General features: G+C 38.3%; 1 protein-coding gene across 6 annotated transcripts; it reads left to right on the forward strand.

Moving 5' to 3' along the window:
• Positions 1–419: 419 nt before the first annotated feature.
• grhl1 (grainyhead-like transcription factor 1) lies at positions 420–20793 on the forward strand. Of its 6 annotated transcripts, none has more exons than XM_017476091.2 (15): positions 423–587; positions 3293–3476; positions 3980–4053; positions 4138–4507; positions 5029–5093; positions 5380–5536; positions 5620–5731; positions 7791–7885; positions 10234–10477; positions 10698–10825; positions 13843–13871; positions 14313–14398; positions 16430–16515; positions 18840–18904; positions 19019–20793. In XM_017476091.2, exons 1-15 carry the CDS (start codon positions 568–570, stop codon positions 19131–19133), a joined length of 1830 nt encoding a protein of 609 aa, XP_017331580.1. In that variant the 5' UTR covers positions 423–567; the 3' UTR covers positions 19134–20793. The 6 variants fall into 6 exon arrangements, with proteins under 6 accessions (XP_053538549.1, XP_017331583.1, XP_017331580.1 ...); XM_017476095.3 differs by having other exon boundaries at positions 424–587; positions 4141–4507; XM_053682573.1 differs by lacking the exon at positions 423–587 and adding an exon at positions 635–832.
• Positions 20794–27014: the final 6221 nt, after the last annotated feature.

Genomic DNA, 27014 nt, shown 5'->3' on the forward strand with positions numbered 1-27014 from the left:
TCAGGAACAAGACGTCTTTGTCTTAAAGCAGAAGGAATTGATTTTTGTATAGTTTCTGTAGTCAAATTGGGGTGCCAGAGATAAGAATGAAATAGCAGGTATTTCAATAATAGTCCATTTTAATCGTTGAACGAATAGGTAGGCTATAATTTAAACAAATCATGTATCCAAATAATGTAGCAGTTGTGTTTATTATAATATATTATCTTGAAATGTCGTTGAAATGCACACACACAGACTATCACAGGTACTGTCAGGTCCCGCTAATTCCACCTGCTCCTGATTGGTCCTCTCTGTTTACTGCTCTGATGGGCCAATTAGAAGTTGATCCCAAGTGTAGTTGCATATTAGGCCCCGCCCCTCAGGTGTAACCCAATCCCGATGCCCTGTCACAGGTAAAACCGGCCCTAAATTTTGAGTATATCCCAAAAAGCAAGAAAAGCTAACAAAACCCGTTCTCTCAGCGGTACAGCCTCAGCGGTAACCCTCATTCCCTCGTTCCTCTGCTGGAAGAAGACGGGTCGGATATACAGTACCAACTAGAAAGTCCAGTCCGACCAAAACGAGATGTCACAGGAGCATGACAAGTAAGTGTGTTTATAGTGAAGATCTGAGGTCCGTTACAGGACGCTACTCATTTGGAGCAGCTGTCAACTGAAACACTTCGACCGGACTGAAATGTAGAAGAAAATAAAAACATTTGACACAGAATTGTTTTTTAGGAAAATTTTCCTTTACTTTTAACAGACTTTTTTTTCCTCCTCCACTGAAAAGTCCGTTCTTGAAATGTTTGGGATGGTTATTTTAGGTGTATTAAACGTCAAGAGCTGCGGTGAGAATGCGCGAGCTGAATGCATGGGACTGAGAGGCGCGCGCGCGGAGTTTCGGCTCTGTTCCACCTGTCGTGTTCAGACCCGCGCAGCTCGCCTCGCTCTCTCTCTCTCTCTCTCTCTCTCTCTCTCTCACTCACACACACACACACACACACACACACACACACAGGTGTACTGCACCTGCCGCGCGAGCTCTCCGCGCGCGCTACCTCCGTGCCGTCGTCACTTTTCTCACAAAACCCGTATTTTTTGCTAATTCGCTCGTTTTTAGGCTTAGAAAACGAAAGAAATTTCAGGGAAGTAGTTAGCTAACTGCACAAAACACGTATTTTTCAGTTTTCAGATGTTGTTATTACTATTTTAAAGCACCTCGATACAGGTTTGAAACTTTTCCCGGTCTAATCCTTGATAGGTTTTGACAGACTGAAAGGACTGTATCGCCTCGTGACATTTAATGGCACTTAACTCAGTGAATTGTAATTTGAATGTAATTACCAATGGCAGCTTGGTTGTTGTTGTTGTTGTTGTTGTTGTTGTTGTTTTAAAACTGATGTGGGTTCATCAGTGTTTTTAATTTTTCAGTGCACCGACGGAGAGTCTGTTGACTCTATTGAAATTGTACACCTTTTAGGCGTTGGCTGTTTTTTTTCCGACAACAAATTGTGTTTAAGCGCTTTGTAAATTGTTAAAAACTTCTTATTGTTAAAAAAAAAAAATGTAAAGAAGATTGAAGATCAGATCGTCAGAAGGACGTTTGCTTGTTGGGGCTCATTGCTCTAGTCCTATAAAAACAGTCGCACAAAAACAATTAGTCAGAGAGCACGTTATAGTATTTAAGGATATGTGGCATTTTGGTGGAAAACAGTTATATAAAGGTATTAATAAAGGTTAAAAAAAAAAAAAAAGATTATTAAAAAAGGTATTAATGAGATTCAGTATTCATACTAACAAAACTTGAATGTTAAGCCAGTTGTAAATAAATCGTCACACATACACAAAATTGTCAGGCCCAACAATGTCAGGCCAAACCTTTGCACTCACTGTAATTACTTGATTTATTTGTAAAAGAATTGTCTGTAAAATTTGCCTCTCTCTGCTTCCTCTCTCTTTAGGCTTGTGTATGGTTTAAATTAGTGACCTCTTGCATGAGCTGTCTCCTACCACATTTAAGGCAACTTAAAACTAGCTGGTAAAATAGTAGTTTACGCTGGCAGTAGTAACAGACCTACATCTCATTTGTTTGCATACTATTTTGAAATGGCATATATGCAAAAAAAAAAGTGGTTGAGGACATTTCCTTGGAATCCCAGCGGAAACTTTTTTCTTTCTCCACCGGGATATAGTCAGGATACGGTATAAAGTCTATCATTACCCATTTCGTGCATGATCAACCCTCTTGTTTTTAGTAGCGGTATTGCGTTCCCACTCAGGTTTTTATTGTCCCGGGATAACGGATCTATCAGGTTGCAGTGTTAAAATCAAACGGGGCTGGAGCAGGAGGGGGTTAAAGAATGGCACAATTAGTTATCAGATTACTGCTAATCCGCGTTGCGTCAACAATTATCCTATAAGGACGCGCCGGTGTTTCCATGGCTATGCATTATAATATTGGCTTTGTGAATCAAAACCTCGTCACTTCAGAATGGCATCAATGAGCTCTTTCAAGAGCATACTGTCTATACTGGTTTGTAAATTTGAGTGCTTAATACTAAATTATTAAACGTACTAAAACTATTTTGCCGTGCTTTGGTCTGAAAAGATCTTTATCTTTTCTTTAGGATGAAAATGAAAAAAAAACTCTGTAGTTTATTGACTGTTTGAAAGTGTCATTTGTAATCTCCTTCCTGCTAGATAAGTAATACAGTTCATAAAAAATATGCCAGTCAACTGCAGAAAATGTCTCCTGGTAAGTGATAGCTACAGCTGTAACAGAAGGATGTTCAATTGTAAGAAGAGCTTAGTTTTTTCACCTTAAACAATGAGAGTTAGAGTTTTTTCTCCTTAAACAATAGGCCTTTACATTGGGTGATGGTAAAAGGCTCTGTAATGTCAAGGAAGATCGTTCTGTCAAGATTCTTGACAGCCACCCAACGAGGAACTGTGATCTTTGTCGGTCTTACTGGAAGAGCCAGTAGAGCATCTTGTCAGACAGGAAGCGACTGAGATTTATTCCACTTTCAGATGAGTTTACCTTAGCTCACTAGTATAAAGAAGACCTTTGACTGCTTTATGTACAAAATATACCTTCATTTGTCACTGCCACTTCACCGTTGCACAACCAAGCCAGCATAACTTCATTACTTAAACAAGACTTTTGTTTATTTTTGAAATCCAGTCACCTGAGGTTTCTTACTGTTTCTCTTTAGCCCATTTCTACACAACTTTTCTTTTTGTACATATCTCTACATATAACTAGTAGTGCTGTTTCTCTCTCTCATCCATCTCTGTATCTCTGACAGTAAGCGGGCAGTGCTGGTGCTACAGAATGATCCAGCCTACAGCCGTCGTGCCTTCACCAGTGAAGATGAAGCATGGAAGTCCTTCCTGGAGAACCCTCTTACAGCTGCCACCAAGGCCATGATGAGCATTAATGGAGATGAGGACAGTGCTGCTGCTCTAGGCCTTCTTTATGACTATTACAAGGTAGGAGGACTGGGCTCATATGTATCAACACACTTAGTTTCTTCTTGGCTATGTAAAGGAATTCATCAGCACCCAAAATGGCAAAAACATGATCCCTGGGCAACATTCATTGGGAGAAGCTGAATACTTTTAATATACTGGCGAGTAACTGATCCTGACAATGCCTGATGATGTCCTGAAATACTGAGAGGAAAATGTGAAGCCAATTGATGTAAATAAGTATGTATGTATGTATGTATGTATGTATGTATGTACATATGTATTTATTTGTTTATTTGTCAGTTCGTTTATATAATTGCTTCAACATTAGTAAAACTGATTTCCAAATTTAAAAAATGAAATTTAATCTGACATTCCATACTGATAAAATTAAATGCAGCTCACTAATACAGAAGCTAGGACACTGAATGTACTGTATGTCCACTGGATTAAATAACAGGTCATCTATAAAGATAAAGCTGTGTGTAGTTCTGGTTGACAGAGGCTATGTTTGCCTTCCCCAGGTGCCACGGGAAAAGAGAACAATATCCCAGCCAAAGGCCGACATCCTCGGCTCTGATGTGGATCCCAACAAAAGGTGACGTGTTCTTGTTCAAAGCAGTGGTTATGGACGACCCTTTTGTTATCTTTGCTGTTGCGTGATGTCTGCGTTCCTCTTCAGCAGGAACCTCATGGCTCCTCTCCCAGAAGCCTCAATGACATCGGGCGAGAACAGGATCCAGGTTCTGAAGGGAGTCCCGCTGAACATCGTGCTCCCTAGTAGCCAACTGGTGCAGGACAAGCGAGCGCTGTTCCCCTCACCCGACACCACAGTCACTGTGTCAATTGCAGCTATGCCCAATTACCCTGTAAAGACTGAGGAGCCATCACATTCTTTCTCCGTCACTGTGCCTAACCCGCACTGCTCTGAGCCAGAGGGTCATGGAGTGGCATACGAGCGTCCGCTCGCCCACAGTCAGTTCAGCCCCAACGCACAGCCCCGAACACCAGATTCTACCTTCCCTGAGACCTTCAAGGATGGGGGGCATGAGGTAGGTTAATGTTCCCATTATTCCTTCAGTCACTTATTGTTTCCCTGCCTCACTACCTTCATCTTGGTTCTTCTATTTTCACACTAAGCCCCCCTACCCCAGTCCTCATATAATATCACCTTTACAGCAAACTCTAGAGCCTGGCAGTGTACTGCTCGTAATGTTATTTGAACATAGCCAGAAGAGCGGCTAGCATGTCATTATGCCATTGTCTAGCTGGCACAATAAAGTGCTGTGTTTTCCTGCTGCACAAAAGCCAGGGCCTTCTCTCTGTCTCCGTCTCTCTTTTACTCTCTCTCTCTTTTTAACTCTCTTCTAGTCTGTATTAAAACCTAGGTTATGGAGGGGCGGGGGATTATTTTAGAATGCCCAACAAAACCCTGCACACACAGATAGCATAGGGGGAAGCTCTCTTTTTGTTTGCCCTGTGGTTGCATGCTTTGGCTGGCTGCAAGCAAGGCCATGGCGTGGCTGTTTGCGCTGAAGCCGGGCCCTCTCGGACACTCTTTTGTGTTCCACAGGTGTTCTCGTTCCCAGGGGAGCTCCAGTTACGGATGGACTATCCCGCCTTCGACACCGTGTCAGGGTAAGCCATACTCACTGCCTCACTCCCGAGAAGCCCCCTTGAGAGGGAACAGATTATGTCAGACAGCTATGTTAAGATGCCTTTTAAATAATGTAGTGCTATGATTTGAAGCAAATGACTAGGATGGTCTCTCTTGCGACTGTAAACCTTCAGCAAAAAATAAATACACATTAATTTTCATATCTCAGTAGACAGAATGAAAATTGTTCTGCGTGTAATTGGTTACAAGTGGAATTTCATTGTCACTGAATTTCATAGGAGCCATGATTTTGTCTTTGTTTACCAGTAATAATTTTGAGTACACACTGGAAGCCTCAAAGTCCCTCCGACAGAAGTCAGGTGATGGCACAATGACATACCTCAATAAGGGCCAGTTCTACCCTATCACTCTAAAGGAAACAGACAACAGCAAAGTCCTTCACCATCCCATCTGCAAAGTCAGGGTATGTGGAGTGTGTGTATTTGTATGGTAACTTAGACATGTGTCATGAACATATGTAATATTCACCATACATTGTTTATACAGAGTGTTGTGATGGTAGTGTTCGGTGAGGAGAAATGCAGGGATGACCAGCTCAAGCATTGGAAGTACTGGCACTCCAGACAGCACACGGCCAAACAGAGATGCATTGACATCGGTGAGGAGTTTCAAATACTCTCAGAGCCCATGTTTTCTTCATGACTGGAAAAAACAATCCAAAAACACAATTATTGTAACTGTTCCTATATAAAACTCCCTTTTAACGCTCTCTCTCTCTCTCTGTATATATATATATATATATATATATATATATATATATATATATATATATATATAAATATAAGTTATGCATATGAGGTCATTGTAGAGGAATAACATAATTACAGTGACCAAATACTAACTAGGGCTTTTAGGTGATTCTGCCTAATAGCCTCAGAGAATGCTCCACAGATCAAAGATGAGAGCCTTATTACAGTGGAAGTGGGAGGGGGAGAAAGGGGTGGAGGTAGAAAGAGCTTAATGATCCTGTTTGTTTACCATCTACAAACTGTGCTCCGGTGAATAGGGGCAGCAGATAAACAATGCAACATGGCAAACGGTCTGAACTGACCTGGAAAAGGAGAGCTTGAAGTTAGTTAGGGTACATTTACACGACAGCGATATACTAAAAGAGGAAACGTTTTTCCCTTTGCGTTTTTCAGAAGTTTTGTGTACAGACGACTACATTGTCAAAAAACGATCCCTAATAGCGGCTCCGCAAAAACTACTAAAAATGCTGTATTATTATGTGCCAGGCCAGTAGTTTGCAATGTCACTTTGTAAAGAAACACTACGCGCCTGCGCACATAAGCATTCATGTCAACAGGTCTGACATACTGATCCTGGCAAGACTGTCCTATAAACAAATAAAAGTAAACGAGGGAGCTGCGGTTTTCTGGATAAAAAGCACAATAACATTTACATTTCTCAAATGATTTCAATGATTTATGATCTACGTGGAGTACGAAAAAAGTTCTGTCTCTGGTTACTTACAATCTCGATAGTTAGACTTGGAAAATTATTCACTGTCATAAGGGATTGTGAAAACTTGTGCTTGTCAAGCATAAATTCTGCTTATTTCTATTGGTTAATAAATGCTGAGACGTCCCTAATGTAATATAATGAAATGTACATGAAATAAGCATAAAGCTTTCTCCATTGTGGAAATGGAGTTTTCTGTCTTCATCCCCATCTTTTAGCTTATCTTGTGCTTCAGGTCAGAATTCTGTTAACAAAGCTCGTTGGTTTTTAAATACTGAAAAAAATTGTTGACCATCATTGTACCAAAATGGAACAAAATCACCAAATACAAATCAAATAGTGAGACACAGTCAGTCTGCTTACTATATTTTATTAGCAATAAAAGGATACAGATATACTCCAAAACAGACAATGACAAAGATAATTATACGGTTTCGAGCACCGTTTTTCCGTTTTTAGCTGAAAACGTTGTCGTGTAAACGGCCCCTTAGTCTGCTAACTCAACACACAACAAAGATGACAATACAGTGTTTTACTCCTGAGTATGTTGATCCAAACAAAACTAGCTTCCACCCACCAATGGATGTCCAATTTGATTGGACATTTAAATTTTTTTATATTGAACCCTTTCATACATGAATTATGAAATCATGATAAAGGATGTTTTTTTCTCTGTGTTTTTACTCTTTTTTTTTTTAGGCATAAAAATTATTTTAAACTTGAAGGATAAAAGTCCAATAAGTAACAAAATCAAGTTTCACTTAAGAGTCACTCCAGTGGCTGTTATGAATAGCTGTCCACTGTAGTGACCAGTATGCCTGAAAGGGATAATAGTAATGTCACTGCTTTTTCTATACTTAAAGGGCTGGGTGTCACATGTCAAAAACTATCTGCAGTGATGGGCTGTGTCATAGATGACAGGTTTTTGGTGGTCTTATTGCTGGTCAGTGAAATTCTGCAGTCCGTAGGAAAAAAAAAATCAAGAACACATGAAGCATAGGGAGCTGGTCCTGTTTTACCTGCCCTATATTAATAGCTCACAAAACCAGTGGCGGCTGTTTTTCTTTTCTTTTCATCGTCATTGTATAAACCCTCAGCAGCTTTTCATGTGTTTCATCTTTTCTTCCACAACCTCAACCTTTCCTCTCGTCCCCTGGTCCTTTAGTGCTAACCTCAGCATTTTCTTCTGTCCACAGCTGACTACAAAGAAAGCTTTAACACCATCAGCAACATCGAGGAGATCTCCTACAACGCTATCTCCTTCACATGGGACATCAACGAGGAGGCAAAGGTAGGCTTTGGAAAATCGTGCTGTTACTTTTTCAGCTTCAGTTGAAAGTTAAAAGTCCAATAAGTAACAAAATCAAGTTTTACTTAAAAGTCATGAGCTGTCCTTGAGCATTTGAATTCCACCAAGTGTTGCTTAAGAATCTCTTCATTGTTATTTTGATAGGAAGCTCTTAACTATGCGATATTTACTTGAATCAAGCGTTAGTAATAAGAATAGTGCAAGAATGCATGTACTTGTTCCTCTGCTAGTTCTGTCCTTTTGTAATGTGGCATCATATCAGTTTGAGATCTGTAGGCAGATTAGACATTAGTTTGTTAGTTCAGGTTACAGACTAATCGCTGGCCAAAAGTTTACGGCGCAGTAAAATATTTTGCCTTTATCAAACCATTTTATTGCCATATTAGAGTGTTTAACATACATTCGTTGCCTCTTGAAATAAACCTGACCTTTAGAAAAGAAGGCCTGTGGAAGAGATTTATACTCAAAATAGACTGTGCAGTGTTGGGCACATTGTGATTACTCAAACAACGGCCGTCATTCAGGCAAAACAAACTAAGTGCCCTGTTTCTCCTGGTTTGAAAGGTGTAATTAGAAGTGAATATGAGCAAGGAAGTGCTAATCAGGGAGTTTCCGTGGCTTACATTTTGTTTTGGTTTTAAGTGTGTTCTCATTTTGACTAATACTGTACCTTGTTTCTTACAGTAAAAGAATAATGGGAAAAAAATAAATAAATAATAATCCTCTTGGTTAAGACTAAGGTAAATACTTATTGTGTGACAGAGTAAGGATGTTTGCGTGTGTGGGGGTGTGTTTGCGTGTTAAGAATTGGTTCTCAGCCCATTTCACCTGTCAGCCCTATTGTATGCTATAGTGATGCGCTCAGAGGAGATGTTTGGGTGAGACGCAGTTCTGCCCAAAGAGGAATGAGGAAACTAAAGGAAAATAGAAGACCTAAGACCTAAAACCTAGCACTGACAGTTTATGGAATCCAGTTCAACTAGTATATCAAGACACATCTGGTACAACCTGTCACTCATCAAGTGGCGGTGTGACTTTTAAAAAAAAAAAATCCATCTCCACTGACCAGTTCAACTTCTTTTTGTCATAAATGACCAGTGGCCTGGTTTCCTTTATAGTCTGAAAATCTAGCATCAGCTATGTCGCAGGTTAATGCATATTAATGTGTTAATGAGTCATGCCTAAAATGCAGTTTCATGTGTTGTGTGTTGTGCTGAACACCAGGATATAGATCACAAGGCACGCATGCAGTCGTCATAGGATACTCATCCGTGTGCTCTGGAGTGCTCTCTGTTTGCTGTGGGCATCAGTGTGTGTGTGTGTGTGTGTGTGTGTGTGTGTGTGTGTGTGTATGTGTATGTGTGTACAAGACAGAAGCAGGGGAAAGATGGAATGATAGGTGGAGATATTCACACTGCAGTTCTTTTTGTTTGTTTGTTATTGAAGTACAGAAAACGTGAATTATGGCATCACTTTGTACAGTGAATAATAATGAAATGTTACTCTTTGTTCGGTCAACTGAAATAGTAACACCTGCGTACAGACAAAAAGCAATTACGAAACAGACTTGATGATGGAGAAAGAACACATATCCAAGCCTGTTGTGGCCCCTAGTGGACATTTCTGAAATTGCATGCGATAAAATAATCTGCACTGATTTCAAGTCACCTGTTGAGAATTTCTATTTTATCTTGCTCAGTCTTTTACATTCTGTATTATAATTTTGCATTAAGTCTAAAATAAGTTATTTCTTGGTATTTTTAAAGAATGTATATAATTAACAATCGAATAATATTATTAATCATTTGCCAAATTAGAAAGGAATATTAGATCAGTAACTAATGTTTTTTCCATTAATATTATGATATATGTCTGTCTGGAGAAAGGCATTTAATATAGAACTGTTTGCTACTGTAAATATATCGTACTCGAAATTTATATTTAGCTGTAAGCAGTTAAGTGTTATTGCATCTGAGCCCAAAGGGGGAGACATACATCAATTTATTGCTTCTGTACCTGTGATTCGTGTCACACCCACACACACGCGCACACACACACACGGAGCTACAAGTAATTATAGCAAGTCATTGTAGCATTCTGTATATAACATTTCAAATAATAATAAAAAAATTAATTAATGACTGAATAAACGATTCAGTTACATTAACTGCATTATATTCGTGGGTTTAGAAGCATACTCTAAATAGCCCACTGCAAACAATGTACCCAGTATGACCCAAAAGCTTCATGATCCCTACAGACCTAATGTACTGTATACCATCAGCTAGAGAAGAAATGTTCATGGCTCTTTCCTTCTCCGCCTTCTTTAGATCTTCATCTCAGTCAACTGCCTGAGCACAGACTTTTCCTCTCAGAAGGGTGTAAAGGGTCTCCCGCTAAACCTGCAGATCGACACGTACAGCTACAACAACCGCAGCAACAAGCCTATTCACCGTGCCTACTGCCAGATCAAGGTGTTCTGCGACAAGGGTGCAGAGAGGAAGATCCGGGATGAGGAGCGCAAACAGTCACGCAGGAAGGGCAAATGTGCTGAAGTGAACCCCAACCTGGCGTGTTAGTGTGGACTGCATTACTTCATGTTTCCATGTTTGCTAATGAGAAAATCAACAATTATCAGATCATACAATGCACAAAAATTAGAAGGGGCAGGTAGATGGTTAGTTATGAAGGGCAATGATTTTGTGATTATTATGTTTTTTGGGTTGTTTTTTTTTTGTTGCCTTTTTAACAAAAGAAAAAGACTCTGATATCTGTGTTTGTCATTATGTTATAGTTGTGGATGCCAAAATGCCTCTGATGCACAAGCGTAGTGATATGACAGTGTTTAAGATGATGACAGACCTGGACACTCAGCCTGTCCTTTTCATCCCAGACATCCACTTTGCAAATTTCCAGCGCCATGTGAGTAACTTCCTGTTTCATCTTCCTTCCAGAAGTAGTGTTCTACAAAACTGTTCAGTATCTCTGCATAGAAAATATATGGTCATGAGAACAGTACGTAAAATCTTAGTGACACACAAAGCATCATCCGCTGAGCTACACAAAACTGAGGTTGTATAGATAAGACTTCTTGGAAGACCCCCCCCCCCCCCCCCCCCCCATGTAGCAAACAATCCCACAACATGACTTAACAAGATGTACAAATAAAGTTACACTAAGTAATAATAGAACTGATCAATTTCAGTGAAAGCAGGCTTATATGAGAATATGACTCATTCCATGATCATATCTTCTGTTTCTCTGTACTGACATAGCAAAAAAACTAACAAAAAAACCAAATCTGGTTGAAATGTTTTGCATGCTAGCAGTACCCGAAACCTATCCTAAGAGATAATAAACCAGGAGTCAGGTCAGCATGACCTCAGAGCTGTACTTAACACGTGAAAACAGCATGTTCTCTCAATGAATCATGCTCTTTATGGTACAGTTTTGGCTGTTATCAGATTGGACTCTGATAGACTTGGCAAGGAATCCTAAAGCTTGCACGGGTCCTAACTAATAACATGCCTAATTTTATTTGCAGGTAGCCATTTTTGTGGTACTTTCAAAAATCAAATGATATACAGTTGCAATCAAAATTATTCAACCCCCATTGCAAATCAGGTTTTGTTCATTCAATTTTGACAATAAACTTGATTTGCAATGGGGTTGAATAATTTTGATTGCAACTGTAAGAACCCCTTGAGTCAAGTATATATATATTTTTATGTTAACAGGAGATGATAGAGAAGAGGTATTGTTTGAAACATGAGACACACTCCATAACTTAGAGTTAAAAAAAAAAAAAAGAAAAGAAAAAGTGTATTGAACTCTAGTGGATCACTATCAGCTTTCTAGTGGATCACAGGTGAGCAGGGTTTCTGAAAAAGAACTTTGACCTCTTTACTGGCTGAACACCAGCAGATCTAATGCTGACCCCTAGAGCAGTATAAATCCAAAAATAAACCTTCTGACTGTTTACTGTCCTGAATTGCACAGAAAAACATTTGTTTTAGCACACAGTGTTGGTGCAGCGCCAGTGCCAACCCACATAACCATTTTGGGTTCAGTCACATAGAAGGTAATGAAGCACACACACCAAGGATAGGGAGTGGGGACAATATGTTTTCACATACTGTGAAATTCTGCAGCGTGAATGATGTTAATGAAATGATAATGAAACAGCTCGCAAGCCATTTATATTAAATTAACAAACTCCCCTTCAGCCTCTGAGCTATTTTAGATACAGTGGGGGAAATAAGTATTGAACACGTCAACATTTTTTACAGTAAATATATTTCCAATGAGGTTATTCACATGAAATTTTCACCAGACATCAGTATTAACTCAAGAAATCCGCAAATATAAAGAATTCACAACATTAAAGTCCATAAATAAAGTTATGTGTAATAAAGTGGAATGACACAGGAAAAAAATATTGAACACGCTAAGAAAAAGCAGTTCTCCAAGGTAAGGCAAGGAACCAGCTGAAATCCATAAGTAGATAGAAAGTAATTATACCTCCTATCTGTGCAAATTAATATCAGCTAGGTTAGTAAATTGATGGTCTATAAAAAGGCTTTTCGTTACCAAGGTGTCACACAAAAAACACCTCATGATGGGTAAAAACAAAGAGCTCTCTCAAGACCTTCGCAAACTTATTGTTGTGAAACATATTGATGGAATCGGATACAGACATATTTCAAAACTTCTGAAACCGCCAGTAAGCACCATTGGGGACATTATCCGCAAGTGGAAGTAACATCGCTCCGTCATCAACCGGCCACACACAGGAACACCTCGCAAGATTTCTGACCAGGGAGTCAGAAGAATAGTCAGAAGAGTAGCCCAAGAGCCAAGGACCACTCGGAAAGAGCTCCAGAAACACTTGGAGGCAGCAGGTACCATCTTCACAGAGAAAGCAATAGGCAATGCACTCCACTGCTCATGCTCACCCCACAAAACTCCATTTTGAGAAAAGTGGAGAAGAAAAGGCATGTCGAAGCTCGTTTAAAGTTTGCTACAACTTATTTGGACAAGCCTATGAAATACTGGGAGAGTGTAGTATGGTCAGACGAGAGCAAAATTGAACTTTTTGGCTGTCATACTACACACCATGTTTGGAGAAGAAATGGCACTGCACATCACCATAAAAACACTACAGCACCAGTGAAGTTTGGAGGTGGAAGCATCATGGTGTGGGGCTGTTTTTCATCGCATGGTACTGGCAGACTTCATATAATTGAAGGAACAATGAATGGGCCCTCTACCGGGAGATTCTTGAGAAGAATCTGCTGCCATCCACCCGGATGATGAAGATGAGATGTGGGTGGACCTTCCAGCAGGACAACCATCCAAAGATTTATAAATCTCAAATTACCTAATAATCTAAATGACAGTGTCATATATGTCAAATAGCATCTAAATAAGGAGCCAATTGCAGTTTATTAGTATAGCACTATGGAAATCACAGCACAGGTCAATCTCTCGTTCACACTACTCATGCAATTTTCCATTAAGAATGAATATGTGTGGGTGTGTAGTAGTGTGAACATGGCCTCAGAAGAGAGTCTGTGTGCAAGATTTCTGTAAATGTCTAGTGCTTACATATCCTGGAAATATGCAATAAAAAAACAACAATTTTTATTTTTATTTTACAATTGGTAAGCTACATGAATGTTCTCATGTTATACAAGCTGCATACATGTTTGTCACTGACTGAATGAAATGTACTCTTAAAGGTTTTGTCCTTGGTTTACAAAGTTGAAATATCAATAGTGTGTATTTAGTAGACCATTTGTAAAAAAAAAAAAAAATGCATACATGAAGAAATGCATGATCATAGGCTCTATTCAGCAATAGATAACATTTTATATAATGTCTATTAACAGGCTGTTAATGACAAATTTAATTTGTTGTTTTTTCTACTCTTCTTTCAGCCCTTCTCTCCTGAGGATGCAGAAGATGGGTAGGTTTCCATTTGATATATTGCAAAATTATGTTTCCTCATATCTCCTAAAAACATGCCAGTAGCTGGATTAGCTATGCTAAATTCCCCTAGGTGTGAATGAGTGTGTGCATTGTGCATTGAGATGGACTGGCGTCTGACTCGGGATATGTCCCCACCACATGCCCAGTGTTCCTGGGATAGGCTCAGGATCCACCACAACCCTGGCCAGGATAAAGCAGTTACTGAAGATGAATGAATGACTGATGCAATTCTGTCTCTATCTCTCCACTGGTCCTGTGTGTTGGCTTATTGTTTTCAAAAGGACAAAAGTCGATCTTAGTCAAGTCCAGGAAACACCATGAAATTCAGGAACACAGTTTGAGATTACTTTGGTTCAATGGCTAATGCACTTTTCTAAGAACCGCGCTCATACTCAACCTGTCTCTCTTTCTCTTTCAGGTCCGGAATGAAAAGATTACCCTACTCAGAAGACGAGTTTGGATCTCCTCCTAATAAGTTGGCCAGGGTGGATGAACCAAAGAGAGGTGTGTAAAGCTCAGGGTTCGGGGGGTTACTTTAAAAATGTATTCCGTTACAGTTGCAAATTACATCATAAAATATGTAATCAGTAATGTAATCCAAGTATCACAATATGAATGTAATGCAATCTGATTATTCTTGGATTACTTCAAGGTCACATATGTAAATAAAGTCAAGAGAAAAGCAATATAATCTAAAATACTTTAATTGAGAGCTTATTTTAGAGCTAAAAAACATTGTCAAAGATCAGACTTGTTTTAATTAAATAAATAAATAAATAAATAAAAGATAACTGTCCCTGATGCAGATAACATTACATTACAAAAGCAAGGGTGAGCATCTTCTGTTTTTACAAAAAGAGGACACCTTTTAACAAATATTAAAAATTGGTTTCACTCTGGCCATGTTTTACATTTTTTTCTACATTCCATGGAATAAAATACCATCTTCTACCATCATTTACACATCTGAATGGCCATGTAATATGAAGCAATGTGATAACATGACATTAAAAAGGACCTTATATGGCCATGGGCATTTACTGCTATTGTCAAGCAACTGTTTGACGCCGTACACAACAGTGCTTCGCCTTCGTGCATTCGCTGAGAGGAGGCTAATGGTACAGAGGCAGGAATTTGGCCAATAGTTGCTGCAAACCTTTTATAATCGACCAATTGGTGTGTGAGAAGGTGGGAATTACAGAGAGGGGTTAAAGCAATGCAAATATGTGCACATATGATGCAGTATTAGACCACAAACACTTCATAATGAAACTAAAGCCGAATCCCGGACATTTTCTCAAATGTAGAAATCCCGGCCGGATGCTTTTTTAAGGTCAGAAAAAGAGGACATGTCCGGGACAAAGAAGACATATGGTCACCCTAACAAAAGCATTTCAGGGAACAATTTGTGTTCATTTCTACCAAATGAACTTTGCGCAAAATTTATTTGTACATGCACCAGGAAGTTGCTCATGTGAGCCATGACTGGCAAGAGAGAACCAGAACTATAATCAAGCAGCTGTCTATAAGGTTCATTTCTTTGGTTTTAAATGAAAAAAACAAAAGTAATCCTGATAGTATTCCCATTTTTTACACAATGTAACTGTAATCTGATTACTTTGTTTTTTGATGTAAGTGTGACGGATTACAGTTACTGTTTTTTTTTTTTTTTGTATCCTGATTATGTAACGCCGTTACATGTATTCCGTTACTCCCCAAGCCTGGTAGTGCTATTGTACTTTTTATGTTTGTCCTCTAATTTTCTGTACCAGCGCTTGTTTGCATATATATGCATGAGAGAAGAGTGTAGAGACAGAAAGGATTGTGTTTGTTTGGGCAACACACTGCTTTTGTCACCATGGTACAGTCTCAGGTGTTTTATTACCTAAAACCACCCCTCTCTCTTCCTCCAATCACACACTTACATCTTGTTCCCTTGTGTATTTTTATGGGGGAGCGTGTAGGGTTTTTTCTTTTTCCCTTTGCACTCAGTGCAGAAAAGTGGTGGGACGTTAAGTATACATAGCTATGTTTCCTACAACCTATGACCTACATTGGAAGGGTCATTTAGCATTCATTTTGCTGTGGCGTGGTGTGCAGGTGAATGTGTGTTTGGACTGGCTTCATGCCAAAATCAACACTGCTTTGTGTAATTCCCTGCGCTAATACTCTCCACACTGAATCCTTTACTCCACTCACGCAAACATACCTCCCACTCCAAAATTCTGCTCACTCCTCCTACAGACTCTAGGAAGTTGGTGTGGGTCTTGTGGTTTGGGCAGCATTCCTAACTGAAGGGAACAGTATGTGAGGTGCAAAGTCACTCGAGCCAAGGACACACATAACAGATCAAATACTCTCTCCGGGCCACATGAAGCTTTGGCCATGATGTTGACTTTTTATTGCTTGTAAATGGGTTTGTTGTTTTTTTTCTTCCTTTGTAGCTCTGATCTCAGTTTCGAGAAATTGTGCATGTGTGTATATCTGTATGTGTAGGTAAGACCACAACTGACTACATTTCTTTGGCCCTTCCAGTTTTGCTGTATGTGCGGAAAGAGAGCGAAGAGGTCTTCGATGCGCTCATGCTGAAGACTCCAACACTGAAAGGACTAGTGGAAGCGGTGAGTTCTCCATAGTGTAGTGCTTCCCGAACTTGCCAATGAGCCCAGTTACATTTTTGCCTTCTCTGTGCACCTAAAACACCTGTACCAGAAAACCAAGTATGTCTGGGAAAGCAAAAATGGGGAATTCATGGTCCACTTTGGGAAACAATATCCTTGTGTGACAACATGACTAACAATTTATCATACCATGAAAAAGTGGTGCCTGAAGTTTTTTTTTTTTCATTTATTTCCATCACTGTCTGACTCAAACAACAATGCCTAACCCCCACCCATCAGATGAATCAGCATTATTAGTAGAACAGAAAATTGCATGCATGCACTACATTCCTTCTTCCTAGTTATTATGTAATCCATCTAGAGCCACAGTATAGACCACAATAGAGTAGGGTAACCTCCTAATTAGTTCCCAAGGCACAAGGTGGGTATAAGCAGGGATGCGGTTACGGGGGGTGTGGAGTATGCCAGGCATATGGGCCCAGGATGCTAAGGGGCCCCAAATCACAACTTTGGATTATTTTATTTTATTTTAGTGATTTTTTTTCTTACATAAACACGTTAACTAATAATATTTTAGTCAAATAAAATAAAAATTTGTAAATTATAGAAAGAAAGATGTGAACATGAGCATGCTCTTGTCACTTCAAAATATAGCGCATGACGTTAACTACACACACACACACACACACACACACACACACACACACACACAAAGAATACGATGGATGGAAAGAAGCACCTATCAGGATTACAAAAGCAAAAACATAAAAAAAAGTAGGAATGAAGATGTTAAATGGATGAAAGTTTCCCTTACGAATTGGGTCCTTAGAAATCAGAATAAACAAAATATTGGAGATGATTGTAGTGACAGACAGGGAACCAACTGATTAGTGCATCTGGCACTCATATCGATAGAGCACGCAACCGCCCGATCCACACCCTTTAATGAAATGTTAGAAAAATGGCCAACGTGTTCAAACTTAACTGTGTTACCTTTATCTCTGAAAGGTTTAGGACAAGAAGCTCTTAAATTTGCTACTTTTTTTTAATGTATAATAACTGCAGATTTAAAACGGCTATTCCCGCTATTCTGTTTGTGCCTTTTGCAGTGTTCAGCCACTTTAATGGGTTTTATATTTCTTTATTGTTACTGCCTAGATTGTAATATTTTACTGAGAATATGAAGCAAAACTGTTAAATAATTTTAGCTGTTAAAAATGATTTTTGTAATGATGATTCAATAAGAAACAATGAGGTAAAATAATGAGGGTTGTCTGTGTAAGATTGATTAAAACTGCTAAGATAGATGGAAGCAGGGTTCATATATATATATATATATATATATATATATATATATATATATATAGTTAACTAAAACTGAAATTAAAATGAAAACCTTAAAAAACATTTTTGTTACTTAAATACATAAATATGAAATATCTAAAATATTAAATATATAATTATATATTTTAAATATTTCAATGTTACTTGAAATAATATACATGTTAACTAATAAATTATTTAACTTTCTTATTAAACGTCAAAAGAAAAAGACATTCATGTGGATGAAAGGGGGCCCAAAATTCTGTCTTGCATACCTCTCTTGAACTCTTCATGGCGCCCCTGGGTATAAGCAACATGTATTCATTAATGCCTCACTAATCAACCTGTTCAGCCCACTGGTGAGGTCTAAGCATGTCACTGCTCTCATAGATATCAGGATCTAACATTCAGTGGAAAAGTACTCGCTTAGTACACCTCCCTAAACCGCAATGTCCTTAAACAACAACAGGCCAAATGCATACTAAAAAGCAGCCTGGCATGGGTTATGTAAAGTCCAGTGGATAGGGAATGTGTGTATGATGTTTAACGATGTTAGAAGAAAGAATCTAGGTGACAGGGCACACAGATGGCTGTAGGTATCACAGCAAGTGCTTGCCAGCAAAGTATGCAGACAGGCCAGAACTATGAGGAATGGCCTGATTACATTTGTGTGTGTGTGTGTGTGTGCATATGTGTGAATGATGCACATTACACTGATATAGGCTATGGGAATGCAGCGAGTAGAATGACAGGTGGGTGGTGGGCATGGAGGGAGGGGTGATGAATTCGCTACGCTGAGCCTCCTTTAAAAAAAGTTGACCTATGATACAACTTGGCAACGCACCCATTTGCTTCCGCTTACAAATGTTCCAGTCACTGCAGAGGGGTCACACAATTCACCCAAATATTTTCAGCTATTCCTCCATAAGAAACAGCAATACCTTGTACTTATTGTGGTAATATTTGTGAAAACTAATTCAACCTTCTTTGCTCTCATTCAGATTTCAGAGAAGTATGAGGTTCCAATTGAGAAACTGGGGAAGGTCTACAAGAAGTGCAAAAAGGGGTAAGCTTTTTGGCACTTGAGTAAGGGTAAGAGTAAGCTTACTCTAACTCGTGACAGTTTGAGCATTGCACCATTTCTGAGTTGCTAAAAAAACAAATTGTGTCATTTCAACAGGATCCTGGTCAACATGGACGATAATATTATCAAGCACTACTCCAATGAGGACACCTTTCAGATCCAGATGGAGGAGATGGGTGGAATGGTGAAGCTCACGCTCACTGAGATTTGAATGGCCTCCTCCCCCAATATGGATGGTTTACATGCCTCTGTGTCTTTGTCCATGGCCTTGGAGGTACCTCAGGCCTTTCATGCACTTCTTATCTGTGGTTTCCTACATGTAGCTGAGACTAAGATTTTCTCCCATAATCTCCCCAAGTCCTATTTTGTGTGTGCATTTATTTTGATATGTGAAGTGTATGCCAAACTATGCAATGTATGAAATGAGAATGGAGGGGAAAAAATTAATATGCCTTGATATATAAATCCTGAAGTTTTGAGCCATATGTTCTGTTTTTGGAATGTAAAAAAACAGCAAATGCCTGTGGTTTTGAATAGTCTGAGAATCTGAGAAAAAGCTGAGTTACTCAGAGCTGAGTTAAAAAGTCAGATTTTAATATTTAATCGGTGTTATAGAGCTTTAAAACCAACAGCACTGGAGATCCTGATATTTAAAGGCTACAGCTGAATGCATGCAGTAAATGGGGTATTGTTGCTGTTAGAGGGATTTTAGGGCATTCTCATTGGTTTCTGTATTTATACATAAACACTGAGCAGTATTTAGTGTGTACAGCATAACCCCGTGCTGAGCAGCTCTATGAGGTACTGTGTCGCCAGTGTTGCTTGTGTATGTATGTGTGTATAAGTGCATATTATTTCTATATACAAACGTGTAAAGACTAATGACAATTTCATCCAAAACAAGTAATATGTCCTTAAAGTGAATTCTGTCATTTTTGCATATCACAGCGGAAAGTTCTTGTTCTGGGTGCAAACAAGGAACATTTTTGTGTGACTTAATGTCCCTGATGGAAAAACCAACAGAGCAACTTGATGATTCCATGCAGATTTTTGCTCCTGGTGCTGGTTAACTAGCAAAACCAGACATCAGGGACCATAAATAAATAATTTGCTTGGTAACACTCTAGTCAGACACTAATAATTTTTTTATGATTCTAATCTAAAGTGTTTTCCATGAACCAAAATGTCTAAAAACACCCCCACAAGAGTAAACGTTTCCAAGAGATCATGATAAATTACTCATGCAGAACCAGGACTATCATGCAAGACAAGACATGCGGGAGTTTCTGGATACAGAATGCCAAGTCAATAGTATTACATTTAGACTATCGGTAGTTTGTTCAGTGTCCATGGATCATTGCTTTCTCTTAAATTTTGTCTTTATTATCGTCTTTATAAGTCATCCTATTTGAGTCTCTCTTTTTTTTTTTAACTACAGGCTGTATAGCATCAGGCTTTTTTTTTTTTTTTTTTAAACAAGACAATTTTCTAACTCTGATGATTTTTGTATCAAAGTACTTATCTATATATTTATTGTTATATTTGGGTGGGGTATTTTTTTATATATTGTTCTGCAAACAAAATGTGCATTGCTGTTATATACTGTTACATGCTTTTATATGGAATCAATACTATAAAACTATGATGTATTTATGCACAAGGTAGATTTGTAATTCTGTCAGCTCCTACAGCACTATTTCCATCATGATCCTTACAGCTACATCTTCGATTTGATGTAAAGGTCATCTAGCAATGTTTATCAGAATAGAAAAGGCTCAGATATTCTTTGCTGTATGGCTTTAGCTGTTATTATGTGCACACATTTTCTTTTAGTCGCAATAAAAGCCAGCTTGGCTTGGCTGTTGTGATTGGCCATGTGTCGCGTGGTTTTCTATTGGCTGCAGCCAAAGCAGTCGTCCTGGCAACAGGGTCTGTGATCCAATGGCCCATCTGTCTGGAGGACAGGAAGTGGGCGTGGAAACAGAGTGAGTCGGAGTATCCGTGTCCTCAAATACCCCCTGTGTTCCACAACTGAGCTTTATAATGTGCATGTCTCTTTAATACACTTCAGCTATAGACAATTTCTCACACAGTGTTTAAAAAGCATGTTTAAGGCTTTGCACATTTACATTTCTGTCTTGGACTTGGAATTAATTTTAGGCATTTAATGAGAATTGTTAAAATAATAAGCACTTCTAGGACAAGTCAGAGCTTTGAGACAGAAAGAACTTTCTGTACAAGACTACCACATCCAAACAATGTCTAACCTCTTATACCATATTATAAAACCTATCCCATAGAGACAAGTGCATTGTAATGCTATGTCAGGATTCAAACAGGCATGTAGACTTAACCTTGACTGTATAATGAGATGAGAAGACTCTTGAGAAGGCTTTGAGTTGAGGTGTGTGTAGGAGGGGAGTTTCTTATGTTTACAAATGCACAAGAGAAGTGGACTGCAGATAAGAGGAGGAGAGATCTGCTGGGGCTGTATGTATAAAACTTCACAGAAATGCTCTTAAGAATAGTTTTAGTAAAAAGTAAGAATTGTGTAAGAGTAAGAGCTTTTTATAAAGAAGCTAAAACCAACTTTCAGCAAAGTCTAAGACTGACTCTTTAGTGCTGACTGAGGTGGCATTTAAGTGTTGTGAACTAATAAAATGATGTCAACCCAAAATGGCTGCCCTCAGCCTCTGAATTAACCTGCAAGGGTAGTCACAGCAGCATGACACCATTCATTCATATTTTAATTAAAACATTGAAACAGTTATTTTAATATTCAAATTTATTGAACAATTTGCTTTGCATTATGTGCAAAAATATAATGAATAAGTACATGCCTGTATTTTACACATTTTTGTACACTTTTTTGACAAGATTCAACATGTGAAAAATGTGATGTTATTTAAGTAATTAAGCTGATGAATCACATCATTATAAATTGCACTCACAGCTGTATATAAAGGAAAGACCAAAGTTGTTTATCGTAAATAAATGGATTCAAAAATAATATCTTGACGATCATTTTATCAATTCCATGGGGTCATATAATTCCAACACATTCATTCTTTGTTGGAAAGTGTGTGGTCTCTGCTACTCTGCTGCCATCTTATTACTCTAACTAGGTTAGGATACCTCTCTAGCACTCGTAAATAATTTAGGAGCTGAGGAGTGTTAAGTCTTAACACTTAACCTTTACGAATCACACTTATTCTTAAGTCTAGGCTAAAATGACATCATTCTTATAATTTTGACACACTTACGACTCAAATTTTACTCTGAGTGGCTTTATACATATGGCCCCTGGTTAGAGTTTAACCAGGCAGCCAACGCTTGGATGCCACGGCTCTCTGTGGTTAGCCATCTGCTTTCTGTTTACTACCTCCCTTCTTCCTCTCGCTCATTTTCGTTACTGTTTCACTGTCCACTTATCTCTGCAGTCTTAGATAGATCTTAGATCTTGTATCTTCTCATCTTGTGGTTTAGTATATCATTGAAATCTCAACAAGACCAGACAAATGATAGCAGTTGCATTTAACATTTACTAGCAGTAATAATAGAAATGTGAACGTGCTCAGCAGCTAAGACACTGTAACATGGCTGCTGTTTGTTTGTTTCTCATGTACTTTGTGCTATTTCTTGATAGGCAAATTGCTTCTAAGTCACTTATAAGTACATTGTGATGCTTATGTCTTATGAAGAGGAGGGGTGTGAAGAAAGAAGGGCATTTGAGGACACAGCTGCTCCAAGCCTTTCCTTGTACACGCCCACTTCCTGTCCATTTAATGCACTACACATCTATAAAACAACAACTTCTGATGGGATAATTGGCAGAACAAAGCGTATTTGCCTTAATGACTTTGTTTTCTACCTGTCAGAAAGGTGAAACATACCCAACGCTGCAATTATGTGCAATAATTAAATGGTGTGTGTATGTGTTTGAGAGAGAGAGAGAGAAAGTGTGTGTGTGTGTGTGTGTTTGTGTGAATTAGAAATTCTCATCACATGTTCTTCAAAAATTGAGGAAGAATATAATCACCAGAAAAAAGTCCAAATCAGCAATTTTGACAGCATTACATATAAAACTACCTGGCCAAGCAGCACTAATCTGACTGACCTGATTTTAGATGTACCTGCTAAAAAAATGCTATGCAGCTATTAACCATTACTGTAAACCTGAAAAAGAGGAGTTCAGGAGAATGAACAGAATGAACCTTAGTCTCCTGTGCCTCACATTCTCCACCAGTAACAATGAGCACTTCATGTTACAGATTTACATTTAGAATATATACAGTGGGGGAAATACGTATTAGCCACATCAACATTTTTTTCAGTAATTATATTTCCAATGAGGTTATTCACATGAACTTTTCACCACACATCAGTATTAACTCAAGAAATCTGGATATCTAAAGAATTCACAACATTAAAGTCCATAAATAAAGTTGTATGCAATAAAGTGGAATGACACAGGAAAAAAGTGTTGAACACACTAAAAATAAGCAGTTCTCCAAGGCAAAGTAAGTCAAGGAACCAACTGAAATCCGTAAGTAATTATACCCCTATCTGTGCACATTAATATCAGCTGGGTTAATAAACTGATGGTTTATAAAAAAGGATTTTCGTTACCAAGGTGTCACACAAGAAACATCTCATGATGGGTAAAAGCAAAGAGCTCTCTCAAGACCTTCGCAATCTTATTGTTGCAAAACATATTGATGGAATTGGATACAGACCTATTTCAAAACTTCTGAATCCTCCAGAAAACACCATTGGGGCCATTATCCGCACGTGGAAGCAAGATCAATTAATTATGTTTAATTATTGATACATTTTTTCATATAGGAAGTGTCTTGAAGCTGTCATTACAAACAAAGGTTTCTCCACTAAGTATTAAATAAATTTCAGTTAGCATGTTCAATATTTTTTTCCTGTGTCATTCCTCTTTATTACACATAACTTCATTTATGGACTTTAATGTTGTGAATTCTTTATATTTCCAGGTTTCTTGAGTTAATACTGATGTCTGGTGAAAATTTCATGTGAATAGCCTCAAGTGTTCAATACTTATTTCCCCCACTGTATGTAGAGTGACTTGCATAAGTATTCACCCATTGTACTTTTCCACATTTTGTCGTATCACAACCTGAATTTGAAATGGATTAAATTGATATTATTATGTAATGCTTCTACATCAATCCTTCCAGGATGGCAGAAATGAACACAAAATCAAACAATCTCTGCAATATTTCATGGAGCTTGCAATTTTTCAAAATTACCACAGATTTGGGCAAAGCCCCTTTTGATTCATGTGTGTCGAACATGAGTACAGCTAAAAGTTTCATTGACCAGCAAATATCACTGATATAGGCCCAGAGTTTGTTAGAGAACATACCTAAACAAATAAAAAGCTGTCCCTCCAGGATTTTGCGATCGCAAAAATGAACGCAAAATCAGAGAAACTCCATAATATTTGCCGGAGCTTGCAATTTATTTTAATTTCTGCAGATTTTCCACAGATTTGGGCCTGTACATGAGTACAGGTAAAAGGTCTCATTTACCAACAAACATCACTATGAAAGACCGTGCAAAACAATATTGTGCAAATGCAAATTGCATCACAAATTTTGCAAAATCTAGCATTTCTGACTGCAACTATAACAAAAAAGAAAACCTCCTGAAATCCTGTACGGACTGACTAAGGAGCTACTGTATCAAAACAAGTCTGGAACAAAGTTCTGTAAATGTATCAGTCAGGGATTGATTACTGCCAAAGCAACACTGGAGTGGTTCAAAACCAACAACCCAAACGTCTTAGAATATCCCAGTCCAATGCCCAGACCCTAATCACAAAAAGACCTCAGCTGAGAATTTGTAAATATCATCACCCTTGCAGTTAATATTTAGCGAATCCTACTCTGAAGAATTTAACAGCACTGACTGGCTACCTGTCTAACAAGGTTTGAGACGTTTGTAGACTTCTGTCAAGCGGACAACCTCATATTTAGTCAAATGCACTGAACCATCCATTTTCCATAAAGCTGATCCTACACAGGGAAGCCTGGCGTACATTGTAAGAGAATATTGTAAGAATGGAAATTTGCCATGATTGTAAATAGTATTTAAAGGTGTCAATGTTTGCGATGTTTTTGAGTTCATTTATGTTTGAAATACCAAATTGGAATATAATTTTGTGTAATGTGTAGTGTATAACAATCATTCTTGCCCATTCTCTCAAATTCTGGCATGCCAAGTTTTTACTGGAACACAGCATGCCGATATTCAAGAAGGCAAATCATATTCATTTCCATTTTCTGCAAGATTGCTATAAGAACTATTAACTTATAACTACTAGCAAAAGAGGCATGGATAATTGTAGCATACAAGTTAATTTGTCTTTGATACGCCACTTCTCTCAGTTTGTGGACAGACTGCTTGTTCACGTTTTAGGTGTGTCCTGCTATTTGTGTTTCGATGTCATAAGCGACTTCGGCACATGCGCATTTCAACAAAAGGGGATTAGTGAGTGATTCAGATGGGCCTGTTCAAACCATGTTATGGCCTGCATCATGTTGATTAGATCTTAACTTTTATAAGCACTTTTATACTCAGTAGTGTGTTTTGTTCAATAAATACATGTTATAAATAAAATTCTGTATTATTAAAGGAGCCCAAAAAACAATTAAGTTGTAAACTGAAAGCAACCTTAAAATAATTTTTAAATGATCAGTACACATGTAGTTCTGTCCTTGCACTGAATAACTTTAAAACCTGAATGTGTAGCTAATATTTTCCACTTAACAGATTGAAACAAGATTCGTTACTCTCTTTCTGGATGTGTTCTGTGACAACAGAACCGTTTTAGAAACAGATGATGATTTGAGTTTGCTTAATTTGCCGTGACATGCCCATTAGTGATGTGTCATCATAGGTAAACATCAAGAGCTGACTTGGAAATATGACAATTTTTAAAAAGTGTAATTTTATCAAAGACACTTCCATGGAAACCTCATTTCAACATCTGTTCATTAGTGGGAACTGTGCATGACCTGCATGTCCTGATGTAAATAATAGCTTATAGAGATAATGCCATTATTATATGTCCTTATACTAACAGCAGATGATTTTTATGACTCACTATATAGTCAAGGCTGAGTGAAAAAAACAGGGTCTCATGTGCAATAAGAACATATGACTGCTAGTCATGTACAAAACTATAATATAAAACTAACTACAAGACCACTGTTAGCTTTATAACCCACAGAGGAAAAAAAATACTTGCTGAATGTACAGAAAAATCACATGAATTTCACAATCATGTTTTTTAGACGCTAATATGATGTCATATGTCATTAGTCACAATTTTTCAGTTATCAAGTGGAAAAACATATGAAATCCATGTGATTTTTCCACATGCAGTACATTTTTTTTGCCTCTTTGCAACACAAACACATACTTACTGAAATCTAAATATAGCCGAGTGTTGAACCTTCCTTGCTAATAAGGCTACTATATGTAAACAGTGCCTCACATTAAAACCTGATTGTTGAGTTGTTCAAAAATATTTATGGGAAATGGTTCGCTCAGTTCTGTGCATAATTGATTTGGAAGTTAAATAAATGCAACTCAAGGCTACTTTGTGTGAGTTGTGTAAAGTATATATATAGTTTTAAACCATGCAGGTTTCAGCGTGTGCCTACGTGATCCTCACATTGTAGGTCCAGACCTGCTGACGTTCAGCCTTCACCAAAACAAATCACCTTGCCCTTTCACCCATATACACACCCACAAGAGAAGGCTCGAGTGTGGGAGTATCAGTATATCAACGTGTCATCAGAACTGCTGCTGCTGTAACTCCAATTGACACTTTCCACTGAGTTTGGCTGCCACTGAGCCACAAGCAATATGCTAGTCTATACTTAACCCTACCAGGAATAGTGCTGCTCACATTTCCACTGTCTCCTCTGCAGCTCCACAGAACAGAAGTGTACTATTCGGTAAGGGAAAGGATCTGAGCTTCATAACCTCTGCTCCAGTTTCCATGCCTCACTTGTCCCACTTATATCACCGCCACTGCCAACACATCACATGC

Source organism: Ictalurus punctatus, chromosome 9 (assembly GCF_001660625.3).
Source record: "Ictalurus punctatus breed USDA103 chromosome 9, Coco_2.0, whole genome shotgun sequence".
Taxonomy (NCBI): Eukaryota; Metazoa; Chordata; class Actinopteri; order Siluriformes; family Ictaluridae; genus Ictalurus; species Ictalurus punctatus.

What these genes read in the sequence shown, in the direction of transcription:
- grhl1 (XM_017476091.2), top strand. Translation starts at nt 568, where the DNA reads ATGTCACAGGAGCATGACAA. An exon ending in ATGTCACAGGAGCATGACAA is followed by an intron (nt 588 to 3,292) that starts GTAAGTGTGTTT and finishes TATCTCTGACAG; the next exon opens with TAAGCGGGCAGTGCTGGTGC. An exon ending in ACAGAGATGCATTGACATCG is followed by an intron (nt 5,732 to 7,790) that starts GTGAGGAGTTTC and finishes TTCTGTCCACAG; the next exon opens with CTGACTACAAAGAAAGCTTT.